The 17,498-nt window shown below is 33.1% G+C and overlaps 1 protein-coding gene and 1 long non-coding RNA gene across 2 annotated transcripts; both read left to right on the top strand.

Annotated features, from left to right (window-relative positions):
* Positions 1-6,576: 6,576 nt before the first annotated feature.
* LOC125654670 (GTPase IMAP family member 7-like) lies at positions 6,577-14,400 on the top strand (the record flags this gene model as incomplete). The annotated part of the gene is made up of 5 exons (XM_056145644.1): positions 6,577-10,735; positions 12,944-12,997; positions 13,379-13,596; positions 13,754-13,829; positions 14,273-14,400. A coding segment is annotated over one exon (951 nt), but the record flags the coding sequence as incomplete, so codon positions are not given.
* Positions 14,401-14,549: 149 nt separating this feature from the next.
* On the top strand, positions 14,550-16,569 carry LOC125654669 (uncharacterized). The gene is made up of 3 exons (XR_007362440.2): positions 14,550-14,725; positions 15,142-15,306; positions 15,801-16,569. It is a non-coding gene; the product is annotated as an uncharacterized LOC125654669 (long non-coding RNA).
* The last annotated feature ends 929 nt before the right edge of the window (positions 16,570-17,498 follow it).

The following is a 17,498-nucleotide window of genomic DNA, read 5'->3' on the forward strand; positions in this document are numbered from 1 at the left end:
GGTGATAATGGAATATTGCTACATAAATATGGAAAGTTGACAATGGAGAAGTTGAAATCATCCCGTTTGTCATAAAGTTGAGTTATAAGTATGCCGGTAACGACTATTTTTTTATTTTTTTGTAAATATCCAAATATTAAGGTAGGTCCCTAGTCCTGGACCTACTTGTGATTTTTCAAAAATTTGAGTTTGAATACTTAGATTGTTCATTTGAGGGTATGATAAAAACAAAAAAATGGGGGGTTGTCAGTATAATGAGTAAATTATGGTATTTTTATTACGTGTACCCCCATTTGTCAAATGGCAATATCAGAATTCATTGAGGAAGTCCTAGAATATGTCAATAAAATTTTGTTTGAGGTATGATGCTGCAATTTTTTTCCTCAAATATGACATAAATATGTCTAACTAAATAATTAAAAGTGAAATTTTAACACAGTTTCATGTTTTTTAATAATGGTGGTACAAAATTGAACTCAATACAGGCCCTCGGCAGTCAAAAATATGGCACTGCAACACCACTAATATGAATATTTTAAAAATTTGACTTTTGATTTTTCATTCAAACTCACATATTATGTTCATATATGAATGCTTGTTAAAATACATTTAAAAAATCTGCCCTTTCTCAGCATAATATTTTCACAGCATCTCAATTTATATTTACATTTTTTGGTCAAAATAGCCATTTTGATGATGATTTTCAGTTTTTCACATACTAGAAGATAACAAATATATACCAACATAACAAATATATAACAAGTGCAGAAGTGTTTTATTTAATTCCACAAGTGCATTATTGCATATCATGATTTTTTTTTAATTTACAGATAATTTTAACATGTAATACCCCTGTATATCAATTAAAGAAATATGTACCTCTGGTTTTATGTGTGAATTAGATGACAAAAAATGGAAAGAAGATTGGAGCCATTGTCTACTCAAATATGAGTGATTGAGTGTTATTGTATTCATTTTACTAAATTAAAAAACATCCAGGTAAATGTAAAAATACGTTTGATAATAATAGTACGTGAACCAATACCGGAGTTCGATCCGGACATGACGTCACGCTACTAGCCCCCTACTTTAAGAAGATGTGTAATTTCCCATATTTTGATGTAGCTGGGTTGATTTATGAGTGTAAGTGGATATTATTTATAGATAGAACGTCGTCGTTGTATTTAATTGCCAAGTTGGTCAAATGAAGATAGATCGTCTTCTATTGTAGAAGATATTTTTTTTAAATACTGCCTCCTAGCAATGCAAAAATAATTCACTTAATAAAGGGTGATACATTGGATTTCCGACAAACTATTTTAGATATAATATCCCAAGACAACTAAGATATTGTCAATGGTGAACTTTTAGTACAATTGTTTGTGCGTAGAATCAGAATTATGGTACACAAAGTAATGGTTTTTGGATGACTGATCAAAAGATATAAGTATTTCCGTGTTCCATTTCTATTGACGAAGCGACTGACTATGGTATCGAAACGCCTAGTTATATCATTTTTCGGGAGGAATAGTTGTCTGAAATGTTGAAAACTCACACTTCTTGCCTAGATCTAAGTCCAGATGCTATGAGGAGTAAAGTTAGCGGTTTCGTAGAACATTTACTAACTGGATGCTGCAATTTAACATAACTTCTTGACTAATTTTTTTTATGGTTTTACGCCTTTTCGCATTACGTCAGCCATTTCTAGGCGTAAACTAACTGAAATATGGTTGAGTGTACTTGTTGGAATTTTGTTGACGGCCCCCGTTGAGCCATCTCTTTTTTTGAAATCAGAGAAACGATATTTACGTTCTAAGTGGGTTGTGATCCGATGGATATAAAAGTTAAAAATGCGTTCACGGGTAACAATACATATCATTTTATGTGTGTAAACAATTATATTATAAAAATATTGAAATGTTCCTGTCAGTATCACTTGTATGATAATATGATCGTCAATATTTGTAAAAGTAGATGGAACCCCACGCAAGCGCCGAGAATCACACCTAAACTATATTACATAGAGTAGGAAGGACATCTTCAATGCGTGTTTGAATTGTAGCGTACATGAATTTAATGAACGATATATTTATTTCAAATGAATGTAAGAACATGTTTTCGATAATTGGGTACATTAATAATGTTATATGTACTAGTATCATATACTGTAAAATTTGATTATTAGGAAGTCATTTTGAGCTCCAAATTAAATGTTCCTTATATAACATAAATTATCTCTTTCGGTAATGAAAATTATATAATAATTTTACGAATGTGATTGTAATCAGCGATGCAGAATAGTTTACCAAAGACAAAATGAACGGTCGTTCATAATTTCAGAATTTGAAACTCAGTATTGCAAATGTGTTTCTAATGGTAGTGTTTGTCCAATGTGACAATTTAAGGGCAAAATTATGAATACATGTCGTTTCTTCTCGTCAAACGCAAAAATTGATAACAAAATGCACTATATGAATGACAAACAGAAAACAACTGCTATATTATAAACAGTGGCCTGATTACTTGACCATGATCAGGGAGTGTAAAACCTGATTTCAGTAAAATGCTTTGACTTTAAAGTTATAAGGCGCAAACTTCCCAAAACAGTACCGGATCATATAATATTTGATATATTTGACAATTCATTATTTTACTTACTATCAAGATCGGTATCATCACAAAACATGCTTAACAAAAATAAAAACTTTTTGTGTTCATCCACGTGTTTGTACATATCAGCAATCGTTGATAAATTATTACAAAAAGTCACAGTATTCAGTTGTTGACAAGGGTTTCGGGCAGCAGTTGATCTGTCGGAACGGTTTGCAAACTGTTGTTCAAGGCGGGGGGCCGCGGGTAACAGTTTGCACACCGGTCCGACAGATCAACTGCTGCTCGAAACCCCTGTCAACAACTGGTTTGTTATACCCATATAGGAAAAATTAAAGCAATGTAGTATATAGTATAGTTTTAGCATACACCTTCATAGTTAGGGTGTTTTTACTATATGTACATGGTTTGCTGATTTTGAATTGGACAGTGCGATTGCCTACATTTAACATCGATTGATTGATTGTATACATTTAACGTCCCTCTCGGGAATCTTTCACTCAAATGGAGACGTCACCATTGCCGGTGAAGGGCTGCAAAATTGAGGCCTATGCTCGTAGCTTATGGCCATTGAGCAGGGAGGGATCTTCATCGTATCACGCCTGCTGTGACACGGGACCTCAGTTTTTGCGGTCTCGTCTGAAGAACCGCCCTATTTCCTCGCCTCTTACAACAACGAAGGGGTACTGAGGACTTACTTTGAAATCACGAAACTACGTCAACACGAACCAGCAATTTGTTGCTTACCTACGAACATTAGCCTCCACGAATTAAAATGATTCAACAGTATTCTAACTCGGATACATTGGTTAAAAAGAAAACATACCCAAGATCCTAATTAATAATAATATTTTTCGTGTTTCTGCTCTGTTTTTCATTTGCTAACTTCTGTATTTCATCATCAGTCAAATCAGCAAACCTCAAACCAACAGACCAATAATCACGTAATTTTCGTATAACGGCTTTAACAAGAATGAACTAAAAACAAGTAAACTTAACATCATACTTTTGATTCTAGACAAAGATGAGCAAATAATTTTTATATTCTTGCTGTCCCTACTTGAAAAATTAATTTGATTTTGTCTTCCACTGCTAGTTATTCAAACGACAGGAAAGATAACTCGAGTTTGTGCCATATGACGTCAACGGTCGACAGTCTTTTTAACAGTTGATTTAAGTCCTCAGTCCAACGGTCGCCGAAGTAGTTGAAATGTTGGACGTTTTGCGTAATACATTATATAGGAACTGTTTCTATAACAATGACTTCTATATCACGCAAACAATAAGAAAATCGAAAATATCATATTCGATATGTCCTTGTGAGCTCGAAATAAAAGGCACCTCAGATTCGTCCACTTCTTCTTCATACTTAGATATTTTATTGAAAGTAGATATTAACGGTAAACTAGCAAAACAACCTTATGACAAACGGGATGATTTCAGCCTCTCCATTGTCAACTTCCCATATTTATGTAGCAATAGTCCATTATCACCTGCATATGGTGTTTACATCTCTCAACTGATTCGATACGCAAGAGCTTGTTCTGCGTATAGTCAGTTTTTAAATCGAGGCAAGCTATTGACACACAAGTTGATGGTACCGGGGTTTCAACAGTCTCGATTGAAGTCAGCATTTTGCAAATTATATGGTCGTTATAACGATCTAGTTCGTCAATACAACCTATTATTGGGTCAAATGCTGTCTGACGTGCTTCATACCGATTGGATTGTTAGGCCGTTCTTGGCACACTGATTTTGACTGCGGATAACTCCGTTTGCCTGATCGGGGTGTAGGGCTCACGGCAGGTGTGACCGTTCGACAGGGGATGCTTACTCCTCCTAGACCCTGATCCCACGGCTGGTGTGTCCAGAGGTCCGTGTTTGCCCAACTATCTATTCTGTATTGATTTTATGAGTTATAAAATAAAATCATATCTGTAATCTGTTTCTACCTAGGTACTAATAAAAATAAAAATGGTATAAGGGTATTTGGTCTCATCCTACAGTTCAAAAACATGCCTTCTGGACAATACAACAATAATAAAATGTTATTACACTTAGCATCTTGCAAAACAACAGATAGAGACCAATGACAATATCCCCTATGTCATCCTGTGACCCAAGAGACTTACTACTGTACTGTATATCATATCATATAATCCAAAAATTCCTCTGACTTTTACCCCTGCATGTATGTCGCAATATAAAAGCGGGGTTAAGAGTTAGAGGAATCTAGGATTAGATTTTGAACAGAAATAGGACAGAAAGTGACGGACAAAATGTAACGAACAAAATGACCATGGACAAATAATTAAAATTGAAAATTTCATGAAAGTAGGACAAAATGGTCTGAGGACAAAAAGTCTCAGTTAATAAGAAAATAAGAAAACGTTGACTTTTATATAAAGAATTTATTAAAATTTCAAACTTTAAATCTTAATAATAATGATAATAATTTAATGACTATTATTATTTTTTCTTTTATCATATTTATTGTAAAATACGAATTAGATTTATAGAAAAGGAAAAGAACAAATTGTCAGTAAAGGTCATATAATAATTGCTATATTATAGGATTAAACATTCTTTTTGAAGAATTTATCGCTGTGTAAACTCCGGACATTTTACTCACAAACTGAATAAATGTGCGAAGCACCTTTATGTTAAGTTTGTGAGTAAAATGTCCGGAGTTTACACAGCGATACATTCTTCAAAAAGAATATTTGATTCTTATAATTCCAATTCATTCACTTTATTAACAATTGCAAAAATTTGAATAGTTTCTCCGCACTATGTTATTTGTTTTCAGACGTGTATGAATGCATCGCGTTTTCGGATTTATTGATGTGTAAACTCTTGTTCAGCTTTATTTTTGTCTAATCAAAACAATTTTTAACAAATAACATTGGAATTATAAACAAGTTAATGATTTGTGTGTGTTTCTTTTTAAATATTTAATAATGAACTGAAAGTGCTGAATTTGACATAAACAAAGTAAATTTTTTGATTTTTTCCTGTGACTTTTTTATCCTATATGATCGAAATTCGTCATTGTGCCTTTTGTCCTGTGACGTTTTGTCCTACCAATTCTGTGACTTTTTTGTCCTGTGACTTTTTGTCCTTTTACCTAGATATCATCTGCATGAATACGTATGGATTACTGAGATATCGACAGTGCGACCCTGGTGCGAGTGAAACAAGTTAAAAGGCGTGCTGAAGTCAAGTTGTTTAGAGCCTAAACATTTGTAAAGGTTTCGTGCAGGCACATATAACGTTGTTATTTCAAAGTGGAGGTGGAGGGGGTGACTTCATAATTGTTTAAACATTCTTCAAAATCCTAAATCAGTTGAGGTAGGCACCTTACACAAGGAATTTGCAGAAATAAACAAGAACTGCACCTTTGAAATTGTAATAAAACTTCTTGAAGGCGAACTCCTTTGGTAAATGAAGGTTGCAAAAGCAGTTCTTGTTTATTTCTGCAAATTCCTAAACTTCTCATCATGGCATTGTGAAAATTATAATGTTTAATTAAATAAAGCAATCAAAACTATATTATATGCGTTCTATCAGATACACCGTTGAATGTTTTATAGGAATGAAAAGTGTTCAGTGAACTTCGGTAAACCTTTAACGGGATTCCACAAACATCTACAATCGTGCAAACAAAGACTACTGTTTTTATGGATAGTTCTCAATAGAAAATATCGATATGCCCATTCACTGGGTTTCGTTTTGATATTGGGAATCCATAAAAGTGATAATTTTCAATCAAAATTATCAAATGACAGTGGGTTAAAATAAATTGGGGATTTCCTGTATATGTGGTGAGCAACAGGTAATGCTTTCGCTATATATGCTAGTGACAATACTCTTTTGAATTATATATAGAAGATCCCTATTTCCTGGTGTGTCATGAGTAATATTATTTTTCATTTTTGCACGTTTTTCTCATAGACATGCTCTTAAAGCATATTCTGCCTTTTTTTCTCAGTCAAGCGTATTTGCAGAGGACGATATGGACGTCACATAAATGAAGAAATTAGAATAGTGTTAATCGGTAAAACTGGGAGCGGAAAAAGTGCAACAGGAAACTCCATTTTAGGGGGGAAAATGTTTGACTCATCTATCTCAGGGTCATCTGTCACAAGTAAATATTCCAAACAACACGCACTTCGATTCACTAAACGAATTCAAATTGTTGATACGCCTGGCATTTTTGACACTAGGCAATCAAATGAAAAAATTCAGGAGGAAATTGCAAATTGCGTAGATATTACATCGCCCGGTCCTCACGCTTTTATTTTGGTATTAAGCATTTCCAGATACACGGAGGAAGAGGACACATCCATTTTGCATTTTGTCAAACATTTTGGTGATGACATCTTCAAGTATATCATTGTCCTTTTCACTCGAAAAGATGATCTTGACGAGGAAGGACAAACCATACAACAATATATTGAAACCGTTCCTACAGAACTAAAATTGATTATTCAAAAGTGCGCTGGCAGAGTCATCTCATTTAACAATAGACTTAACGGGGACGAAAATTACGCACAAGTTGTAGAATTATTATCGATGATAATGAAAAATGTAGCCAACAATGAGGGCAGATGGTATACAAATAAGATGTATTTTGAAGCTGGAAAACTTATTACGGAAAGGGAAAAGAAGGAATTGAAAAGGGCTAAAGAAGAAAAAGAAAAAGAATTCAAAACATTCGAAAATATATTAGATGAAAAGCATAAAGCCAAGTTTGCGGAGCTAGAGAAAAGGCGTCAGATGACACGAAGACAACTTGAAGCGCTGCAAATAAAGGATCAGCAAACTGAGAAAGAATCAAAATTGCTGCAGCAACAGTGCAACACATTACAAAGGAAATTGGAATACAAGAAAATGGATCAAAAGAAAAAAATATGAAACCACACACTCCGTACCACCGCCTGGTTGGGATGAAAAACATATGGTTAGATTTTTACAAGTGTTGTTTTAGATGGACACCCACGTCATAGTAAACACAGTGTTTAAGATGTAATTCTTCATCTTTTCTTTCACTAAAATTATTCTGACAAACAACCCAATGAGATATTGTTTCTAGATACATCAAAGAAGAGAGAAGTTTTACTATACGTGAACATAAAACACTCATATAATAAATGTAGCGCTAAACCATGAAGTATTTTAGGGTGTTTCTACCACAGCATTTATGAATACAATTGTGAATATAATTGACAATCCTTTTTTTGTTAGTTAATAAACAAGATATTTTAAAAATATCTTCTGAAGGCACTCATTAACACATTCATATGTTTGTGTTTTCTTACCCAATTTTACATTTTATGCTTTAATGATACATGTATATCATTTACCTAGTGTTCTAGTTTACTTTCAGTGCATGTCATGTAACTGTCACTGTCTAACAAGCCTTTTGCATGAGATGTTTATTTCATGATATTCCAATATCACGCGTTTGACATTTTGTTCTTGTTGGCAATATGGACACGCTTTTTTTTACTTGTCTATTCCATTTATTAACCTTTGATCGTTATTAAAAATTTGAAAGTAAGCTTTAGTTACCTATTTATCAAATATGACAACTGTATTGCTTACGGGGAAAATATATTGATTAACAATATATTTAACTTATGACATACTTTGACCATGCATTTCTGTATTTTGCATCTTCTTGCACTGTAGTTTTACTTACATTAAGGGGTTTCAACAAACAATGAATACTGAAACATTTATTCTACCATTCGTATTTATGATACCAGCTTCCCAATTGTCAAATTCCGATATTTATATAGCAATATCCCTTCACCACCTACATAGTGTGTCTATGTCTCTCAACTGATTCTCTATGCGAAGGTATGTTCTGCGTATGTTCAATTTTTTAATCAAGGCAAACTTCTGACAAATATGTTAATGCTACAAGATTTTCTCGAGTATCTTTTGATGTAACATTTCACCAATTCTATGGTTGTTATCATGATCTAAGTAAATCTAAGCGGTCACTGGGTCGAATGTTGTCTGGTGTGTACCATGCAAATAGTTAGGCCGTTCAGCCCGTTCTTTACAAACTGAATGTAACAAAGGATTACTCTGTTTACCTATAAGCAATACAAAACAAAGAGGTGGGCAAACACAGACCCCTGGATATATCAGAGGTGGGATCAGGTGCCTAGGAGTATATATATATATATATATATATATATATATATATATATATATATATGTGTGTGTGTGTGTATATTTTGTAAAAGCAAATTAAATATACATCCGTATTTTCAAGCTGGTAACGAAGTACTTAGCTACTGGGCTGTAGAGACCCTCGGGGACTAACAGTCCACCAGCAGAGGCCTCGACCCCGGGGTCATAATGTAAAATGTATACAGTACCAATTTTGATGCACCAGATGCGCATTTCGACAAATTATGTCTCTTCACTGATGCTCAACCGAAATGTTGGAAATCCGAAGTAACAATGAAGTTTTAGAGCTATTATAGGGAAAAACAGTGTGCCAAAAAAGTGGAGTCAAATTTGTCTAAGGATAAGAGGTATGCGTGAGGGAGATAATCCTTAATTTTGAAATGAATTTCTAAATTTTGTAACAGCAATTAAATATACATCCATATTTTCAAGCTAGTAACGAAGTATTTAGCTACTGGGCTGTAGAGACCCTCAGGGATTAACAGTCCACCAGCAGAGGCCTCAACCCAGGGGTATATAAATATATATATACCGATTGATAGACCGGAATTGATGATAGGGGCTTGACAGAGGATGCTTACTCCTCCTAAGCACCTGATTCCACCTCTGGTGTGACCAGGGGTTCTTGTTTGCCAATCTATCTTATAGGAGTTTTGAGATTGATCACTGTTCGTTATCTTCACCTTTCATGCATAATTGGAATATGAACTGCCTTAACATACCCGCGCATCTTTTAAACTGTGGTTTTTAAAAGGTAGTGTGTATTTACTCAGCAGGTTGTAAACATTTGAAATCTTCATTATTTTAAATGATTCAATGAAGTGTATTCGTTTTTTTTTTTACTAGATCCTCAATCATAAGATGAATATATGACATGTAATAAATATTTCAATTCTAGAAAATAGGACCAATTATTTATTATTTTCGCCTTTATATACGGATGTGTCTTAGATTTTAGTCTGATATATTTCGGCTTCCAAGGTACGATTTGTCTAATTCGTTAGCCCTGATGTGCTCATGCAGAGTATTTATTTCAGCATATTAAATGATTTGTAATCATTCGATGTGTTGTTTTTGCATCTTATTTTCTGTTAGTTCAATTTCTTTTTTGTATATTATTATTTTTATCTATAATCCTTTTCTTCTTATTTGAATGTTTATATTTTGTTACTGATACTTTGTATTTTCGAATAATTTCGTATATTCGCTGTTCCAGTATAGTCGAATGATATATATGCTAGTATTGACAATGGTACAACAATTTTGATTGGTGGAAATGTTTTATTCTTACATGCCAAAACTTTACGCATTACAAGAAAGTCACGACATTATTTGAAACGTTATAATGATATTTGTGACATTATAACTTAATATATGATTTACAAAATCTTCATATCCATAAAGCATTGTTCACGGAGTTTTAAGATCAATCAGGGGAATAAGCTGATAGGTCAGAACTCTAATATTTGTTTAGATGATCAGAAAATTATCCCCAAAGTTGGATGAAAAATGTATTCACCACAGCTTTGTTGCACGTTTTAGTCATTTTTTTTGTGTTTAAACCTCGTATTTTAATTACAAATCAAATTTATTTATCAAAACGTTCATGTAATATTCATTCATACACTGTATAGGTATCCACCTTGGATAATTGATGGGATCATTCTTAGATATCCATTGTTATTGTAGTTATTGATTTATATTTCAGTGGGAAATAAACAATACATGTCACTCGTTTTTGTGTTTGTATTTAATATGTTCGTACAGAACAAGCGCAAGATGAAGAAAGTGAAGATGGCAGACAGTGATCAATAACAAAGATCCTATGGACAATACAAAATGAGATCAGTGCAAACGTGGACCTCCTAGAATCCAAAGTGGAAGATCAGGAATCCCTTGTTGACAGGTCACACCTGCTGTGAGCACATTTTTGTCAGCATTTTGTCACGATTCAAATATTGAACATACTCAGTACATGTTCTGATTTATCAAATCAGTTAAGAAACAATATATCATGTACTTGTGACAATGGAATATCCTTATATAAATGTAGGAAGATGATGATAGTGAAGCTAAACTTATCCTGTTTTGCTTAAAATAGAGTTGTTAGTTTGTTGTTAACGACTATTTTCTGTAAATATCCAAATACTAAGCAGAATGAAAGATTATGTGATATTTCAAATTTCGAATTCACTGGGGTATATCTAATCGAATGAATTTACATGCATAATTTCTGTAAAATTTACTTTTCTACCGTCGGTCTATTGATTATGTAAATTGAAAAACGACCAATGTATCACTAGAAATACAATATAATGTCAACAGCGATATTTCACAGTATTAACGTCCTACACGCAGAGAGAATATCACCGATCATAACATACAGTAGAGATCAAAACACGGTGTCCCGTAGACTGAAAGTCTACGCTCTTGCGTGGGCCTAGATAAAATTCGGTATCTTTGAAATTACAGTTGCTGCATATTCTATAACAGTTGTGTGGACCTGTCAAATTCAAAGATGAATATACATGTACCCACGTGTTAACAATTGGGAAATGGTAGTAGTATCGTCAAGTGCTGATTTTAAAGGAGACATCTGAAACCCCTGTAACGTCAACTTATTTCTCAATAGATTGTCTCAATTTAAAAACTGCTCATACGTAAAACATCCTATTGCGTATCAATTCAGTTGAGATACATCTTCATCAAAGGTATTTGATAATTGAATATTGCAATATGAATATGGGATTTTGATGATGGAAAAACTAAATCATCCCGTTTGTCATAAAGTTAAGTTGTAAGTTTGTAGTTAACATCTATGTTCAATAGAATATACTATTATGAAACAGATGTAGAAGGATTTGCAGTGTCCTTTATTTCGAGTTGACTGGAATATATGGAATTAATATAGTAATGAAAATGGGTACACTTAATAGATGAAACGTCGTCCATCTATGAACCTCATAAATCATTCAAAGAATACAAAATCAAGAGTAGAGTACGTACGTATCCCGGGACATACCAGATGGAATCAGTGAGTAATAACACAAAATCAATACAGAGAATGCAAAAATTAGAGCAGGACAGACACCAATGAGGGGTGATGGATAAGAATCACCTGTTGACCGGTCACACCTGCTCTAAGCCCTCTATAGGGATCCAATAAACGTCACAATCCGTAATCTAAAGATTGATATATAGAACATACTAACAATTTGTATGAAACACATCAGACAGCATCCATTTAAGAACAGGTTTTATTTCCAAAGTGCCAATCTAATTAGAATTAGATGTTAGATCCGCTCACGTACTCGCATACATAACGTTATGTATGCAAGTACGCGAGCGGATCTAACATCTAATTTTAATTAGATTACCATAGTGCCCAACTATTACATAAACAATGTAATGGAATTGCTTCTATTACTTCGAGGAATTAATTAATCAAATTAAACATTACATTTAATGTTAGCAGTTTCAAATATTTATTACCACAAAAATATCATACAGGTAAATTTGCAATTCGATTTTATCCTGATGAGATTTTTTTCCCTGGGTTTTGTAACTTCAAAGTGCTTTAGAGTGTACAACACCTGCCATCCCTTACTTTGTTGATTCAAATAAGTTTTGGGGTTTGGTTAGGTGTTTTGTTCAGAGTACTGTTAATTGTCAGTGTGTCCTTAAATGAATAGATTGAATCAATCATTCCTCATTTGGGGGCATATGGCCACCCAGGTAAGGTGACCCAAGTTTCCATGAGTAGTTATTTTAGCAATTAAAAATATTGACAGAGTACTTATTTAAGGACAATGATACACAAACAAAGGATATGTGATATATCCATTATAATACAATATATGTTTTTTGTTAATTCTATACATAGTTTATTCCAACCATCCATAAGTTTTGTGGAATAACATACAAGGTACATTGTAGAATGTAAATTATTCAAAAGTAATTGAAATATAATTGGAATTATATGATATATTAATTTAATAATTACAATTACCTGTAAATGAACAAATGCCCAATGACACATTTCTTCCAATTACATTTTACTGTTTTTTCATTGACCTCATCCATAATCTTGTCATGGTTCAGATAAGCAAAATTTCTTTCATTGTAGAGAACCTATGCCAGGAGTGGAGGAGTTGCAAAATTCCTGTCCAAAGGATCCAGGGTATTTAGTTTTACATATTTGAACCCCTACCCCCAAAGTCTTAAGTGTGCATGAATAGAATATATCTTGTATATTGTAGTTTGTCCATTGACATCTCAGTACAGGACTCGGATTTATTTTTGTCAAATCAAAATTATTGAAATAAATAACATTGAAATCATTTGAAGTAATTTTATTAAATATCTATCTATTATTGATATTCAATTATTAAAAATGCATTATTGAATAACAATAATTGCTCAAATATGAAATTGAGGAGGATATAAACACCAAATACCAGAATTCATTTGACAAACATCCAGGAATATTTTAGCTTTTTCATCTTTGAGGAAAGTTCCCATGCATTCATTTTGTTTTACCTTGTATACTTTTTTGTTGCAGGGGATGGGCGAAATGACTCACCTGGGCACAGTGCACAGTATTGGTCCTACACTTTGATGGGCAATGACACTAAAAAAGAATAACTCTTTACACCATAGATAAAAGGATGACTGAGAGAAAATCCCCAAATATGGAACAAGCAGGATTTCAAACTGCTCTGAATGAGTTACTGGAAGAGAATTTAAATGTGAAGGAGGTTGTGACCGATGTACATCTAGGTTAAGTCATGAGCAAGTTTGTTTACACATTTCAAGATAAAACAAATGTAATAATGTCATTTAGAAAATCATTTTTATATCAAGTAGGTAATTACACTTTATAATGATATAAGGACTTTGCTGAAATCATTTTAACATATCCAACTGTATTTTATAGAGACGCAGTTCCCAGAAATATACCATTCACATGACATTTGGCATGTGGCAAGAAATCTTGGGAAAAAATTGTAAAGGTAAGTGATCTACTTTTATTGACCTGGGAGTTGGACCTACAAAAAATCTGACTTTTTAAATATCTCCTGAACTAATCATAAGCTTTTGTATACATGTACATATTTCTTGATGCACTGTCTTTCATATCATACCATAACTTTGTAACATTGATCCTATCCAAAACAGCAAAATCTTGTTAGGTATTTCTGTATTTAAATTCATTTTCATTTATGTCGTGATCCTTTGGGGTTAAGTTGGGGTCACAATAATGGGTAGAAATTTTTCATGGGGATAAAGATCGATAAAAAATAATCTTTCAAAGATCACAACAGCTGAAGAATGGCAGGGTAGGGCAAAGGTAAATCATATGAGTGATATGGCCAATGGGCCTTTTGATTCAATGTCAGACTTTATTTGAAAAATATTTAGATCCAAGTATATCCACATATATTATCATTTGAAGGTAGCACAGAAAAAAGGGAACGGTATTTTGCTGGACTGGTGCAAGGACATAGTTAACCACTTTTGGTTTTCATGTTGTGAGGCCAACACCTTTGAGGAATTGTGATTAGTTTATCACCTGACATGCTGGTAATCATTTAAAATGGATAAGATTTAGTGTTTTCATTTCAAAATATAATCATATATCAAAATGTGATCCTGTGCTAATATACATGTAAACTTATGATTACTTATTACTAGAGCATATGGTGAAGTGTGCTGCACCATGTTACAAACAAACACGAGTGGGTTTTATCTCATGGTGGTGTGAATCATTGTTTGCATGGAGAGATAACTGAGGAGAAGAGAACGAAACCATGGCTTTCACCTACAGAGCATGCATCCTGAAGGATTTGGCAACTGTAGTGTTGGACAAAAGGCTTCTAAATAATGGCGGATACTACTTAAAATTTAGGTAAAACTTGTGCTTTGAAAAATTCATTTCTAGAAAAAAAAACAGATTTTTAGGTCACCTGAGTAAACTCATATGACCTATTGCAATTGATCTGCATCCGTCATTGTGCGTTAACAATTTAACATTTTTAGCTTCTTCTTGATAACTACCAATCCAATTCTTTTCAAATTTGGTATGAGGCAGCACTAGGGGCAAGGGGGACATAAATTGTTTTAAAAACACATCTTGTTCTATGATGTTGCTGACTATTAGAATTTGTAATAAATATTTAGAACAGAAATTTTTTTCAAGATTCCATTACCCTTGGGATTAGTGATAATTTTAAATAGTATGCAGGTGACTGATAAGGCCTGTGGGCCTCTTGTATGTTTTGTCAGAATAAATATTAACTTTGTTACTTTCAATATGATTTTTAGAAGTACAGCTGAATTAGAAGGATTTCACCAGCATCTCTTTATGTAGTGCTCTAAGAGATTTGTGTACAGTCCCCCGTTGTATCGAGCAAGAAACAGGCTTGCAGCTTTAAACCAAAGCATGAATGTGGACCGCTCAGTACAGAAAAACAAAGACAGGACAATAAGGTCATTTTTCTCAAATTTTTCTTACACAATATCCCATTTATATGCTCCTTAAAAATATATGTAGTTGCTGCCATGGTTGTTTGTCTGTACAAGCTTATATCTTCTAAACCTTTTCATCAGAAGTTGATATAATTGATCACAAATGTTCCTTGAGGCGACTTTTGGATATATATATCTATACCTTATGTAAAGAAAAAGTGCTGTATTTCAACAGTTATTGAACAGGTATAGATTATATATCACACAAATAAGTAATAGTGAAATGGCTTTCAGACAATGGTTGCTTTTAAAGAAACCTTCATTTCAACAATTATTGATCATTGTGCGAGTCATTCATCATATTATAAAAAGTAGTTTACTGGTTAGATGCATTTCTGGGAGCACTGATCAGTTTTAAAGATATTCTTGTTTCAGAGGGGGGGGGCAAAATTAACGATACAGAGTTCTAGTGAATAATGTCATACCTGTCTTAATTTCATATCCTCTTTGTCTAGGTGCCACAGAGTTTTCAACAAAAAAAGTGGAAGATGGACTGTTCATGCAGTTAAAACAAGGAAACAATACCATTATGTTAATTCGCTTTTGGCACGTGCTTTAATCATGCGGATTCATGATAAAGTTGGAATGAAAATGACCACTTTAGCTTCTGATGATCCCCACGTGATATCAAAATATCTGGCAGCCCAGGAACCACGCCCTACTGAGGAGCTTGATAGACAACAGAAGTCAAGATTTCCTGAATAGTTCATCTATTCAAAAACCTCTATGAACATGATGAAGGGAGAGATCAATGTCGAATAAAAATCTAAACTAATTTTTTTTTTGGGGGGGGGGGTGTTAAACCCTGTAAGTTTACGTCTTCGAACATCAATTTTGATAGACACATTAATATCATTTTCAACATTCTACGTACTTAGTATTCAGGGGGGGGGGGGTCTTGATGAAACACGATTTGTTATGAGACATTGAACTTTAAATCTTGCCCTTATATATATGCAATATGTAGAATTTGATTTTCCATGAACTAGTACATCAGATTCCTTCAAGTAAAGAGTCTTTTAATACCATGTCAAATACATTCATAATACTAACTTGTGTCAAATTTTAAACAAATATTTATTTAATATCTCTTAATGTCCATTTGCTGTAAATGATACTCTAGGTGTGTCAGACGAAATTCATAGTGTATGTTTCATTTGTGAAGCTTTGTGGATTTATGTTTTAGAGTTGTGACATTGACCAACCAAATGATAATCGTTTTAAATCGAAGTTTTTCACTTCCAAATGATAATAAAGTTTGGTTAAATACAGGTCAAGTGTCTTCATCATATGTTCAATTTGATCACTATCACCTGTGTTATCATGAGTGCATAAAAATTTCAAAAGAAATACCAGGTTACACTGTATGTACCCAAAACTGTTGGAATCCCCCCCCCCAATAAACTCATCTTTCACAGAGTGAAGATTTTTGTAGGATTTAACTTAGCATATCACTTCACATAATATTGATAGAAATATAATGTCCCTTTCAAGGGTTGGGGTTAATTACATTGAAATGTAATTAATTAAATCACCATTACTTCGCCATTTCTTCAATTAAATCAAATTACAATTACTCATTTTTAAAGCATTTACATTACAATTACTTTGTGTGACAAGCACTGTCCTTTGAAAGAGACAGAAAACAGAGAGAGAGAGAGAGAGAGAGAGAGAGAGAGAAAGATCTTTACATACCACAATGTATACTGGTCTGTGAGATTTGTACAGATTAAGCTTGAATTTGATCAGCTTATATAAAGACAAACTGCTGACAGAGAGAGAGTATTTTGGTTTTAAATACACATAATAAAAAATTGACTTGAGTATCAAATATATTTAGCAATATTGCAATAATATGCTAAAACAAATTTGGTCATGGATTGTAATTGAAAGTAATTGTAATTGAAAATAATTAATAAGGTAATTGAATTACAGGGTGTTTTCCTCAAGTAATTAATTAAATTACAAATACTTGTAATTAAAAAAAATAATTGACAAATTACTTCAAAAAATGTAATTAATTGCAATTAATTACAATTACTTTTTCAATTACCCCAACCCTGTCCCTTTCTATGGGTAAATTTTGTAAATGTTTTAAGAAAAGAAAGCCACAAATTATGAATATTGATGAATACTTTATATAATGTTTAGGT

The sequence above is a fragment of the Ostrea edulis genome, chromosome 7, assembly GCF_947568905.1.
Source record: "Ostrea edulis chromosome 7, xbOstEdul1.1, whole genome shotgun sequence".
Classification (NCBI taxonomy): domain Eukaryota; kingdom Metazoa; phylum Mollusca; class Bivalvia; order Ostreida; family Ostreidae; genus Ostrea; species Ostrea edulis.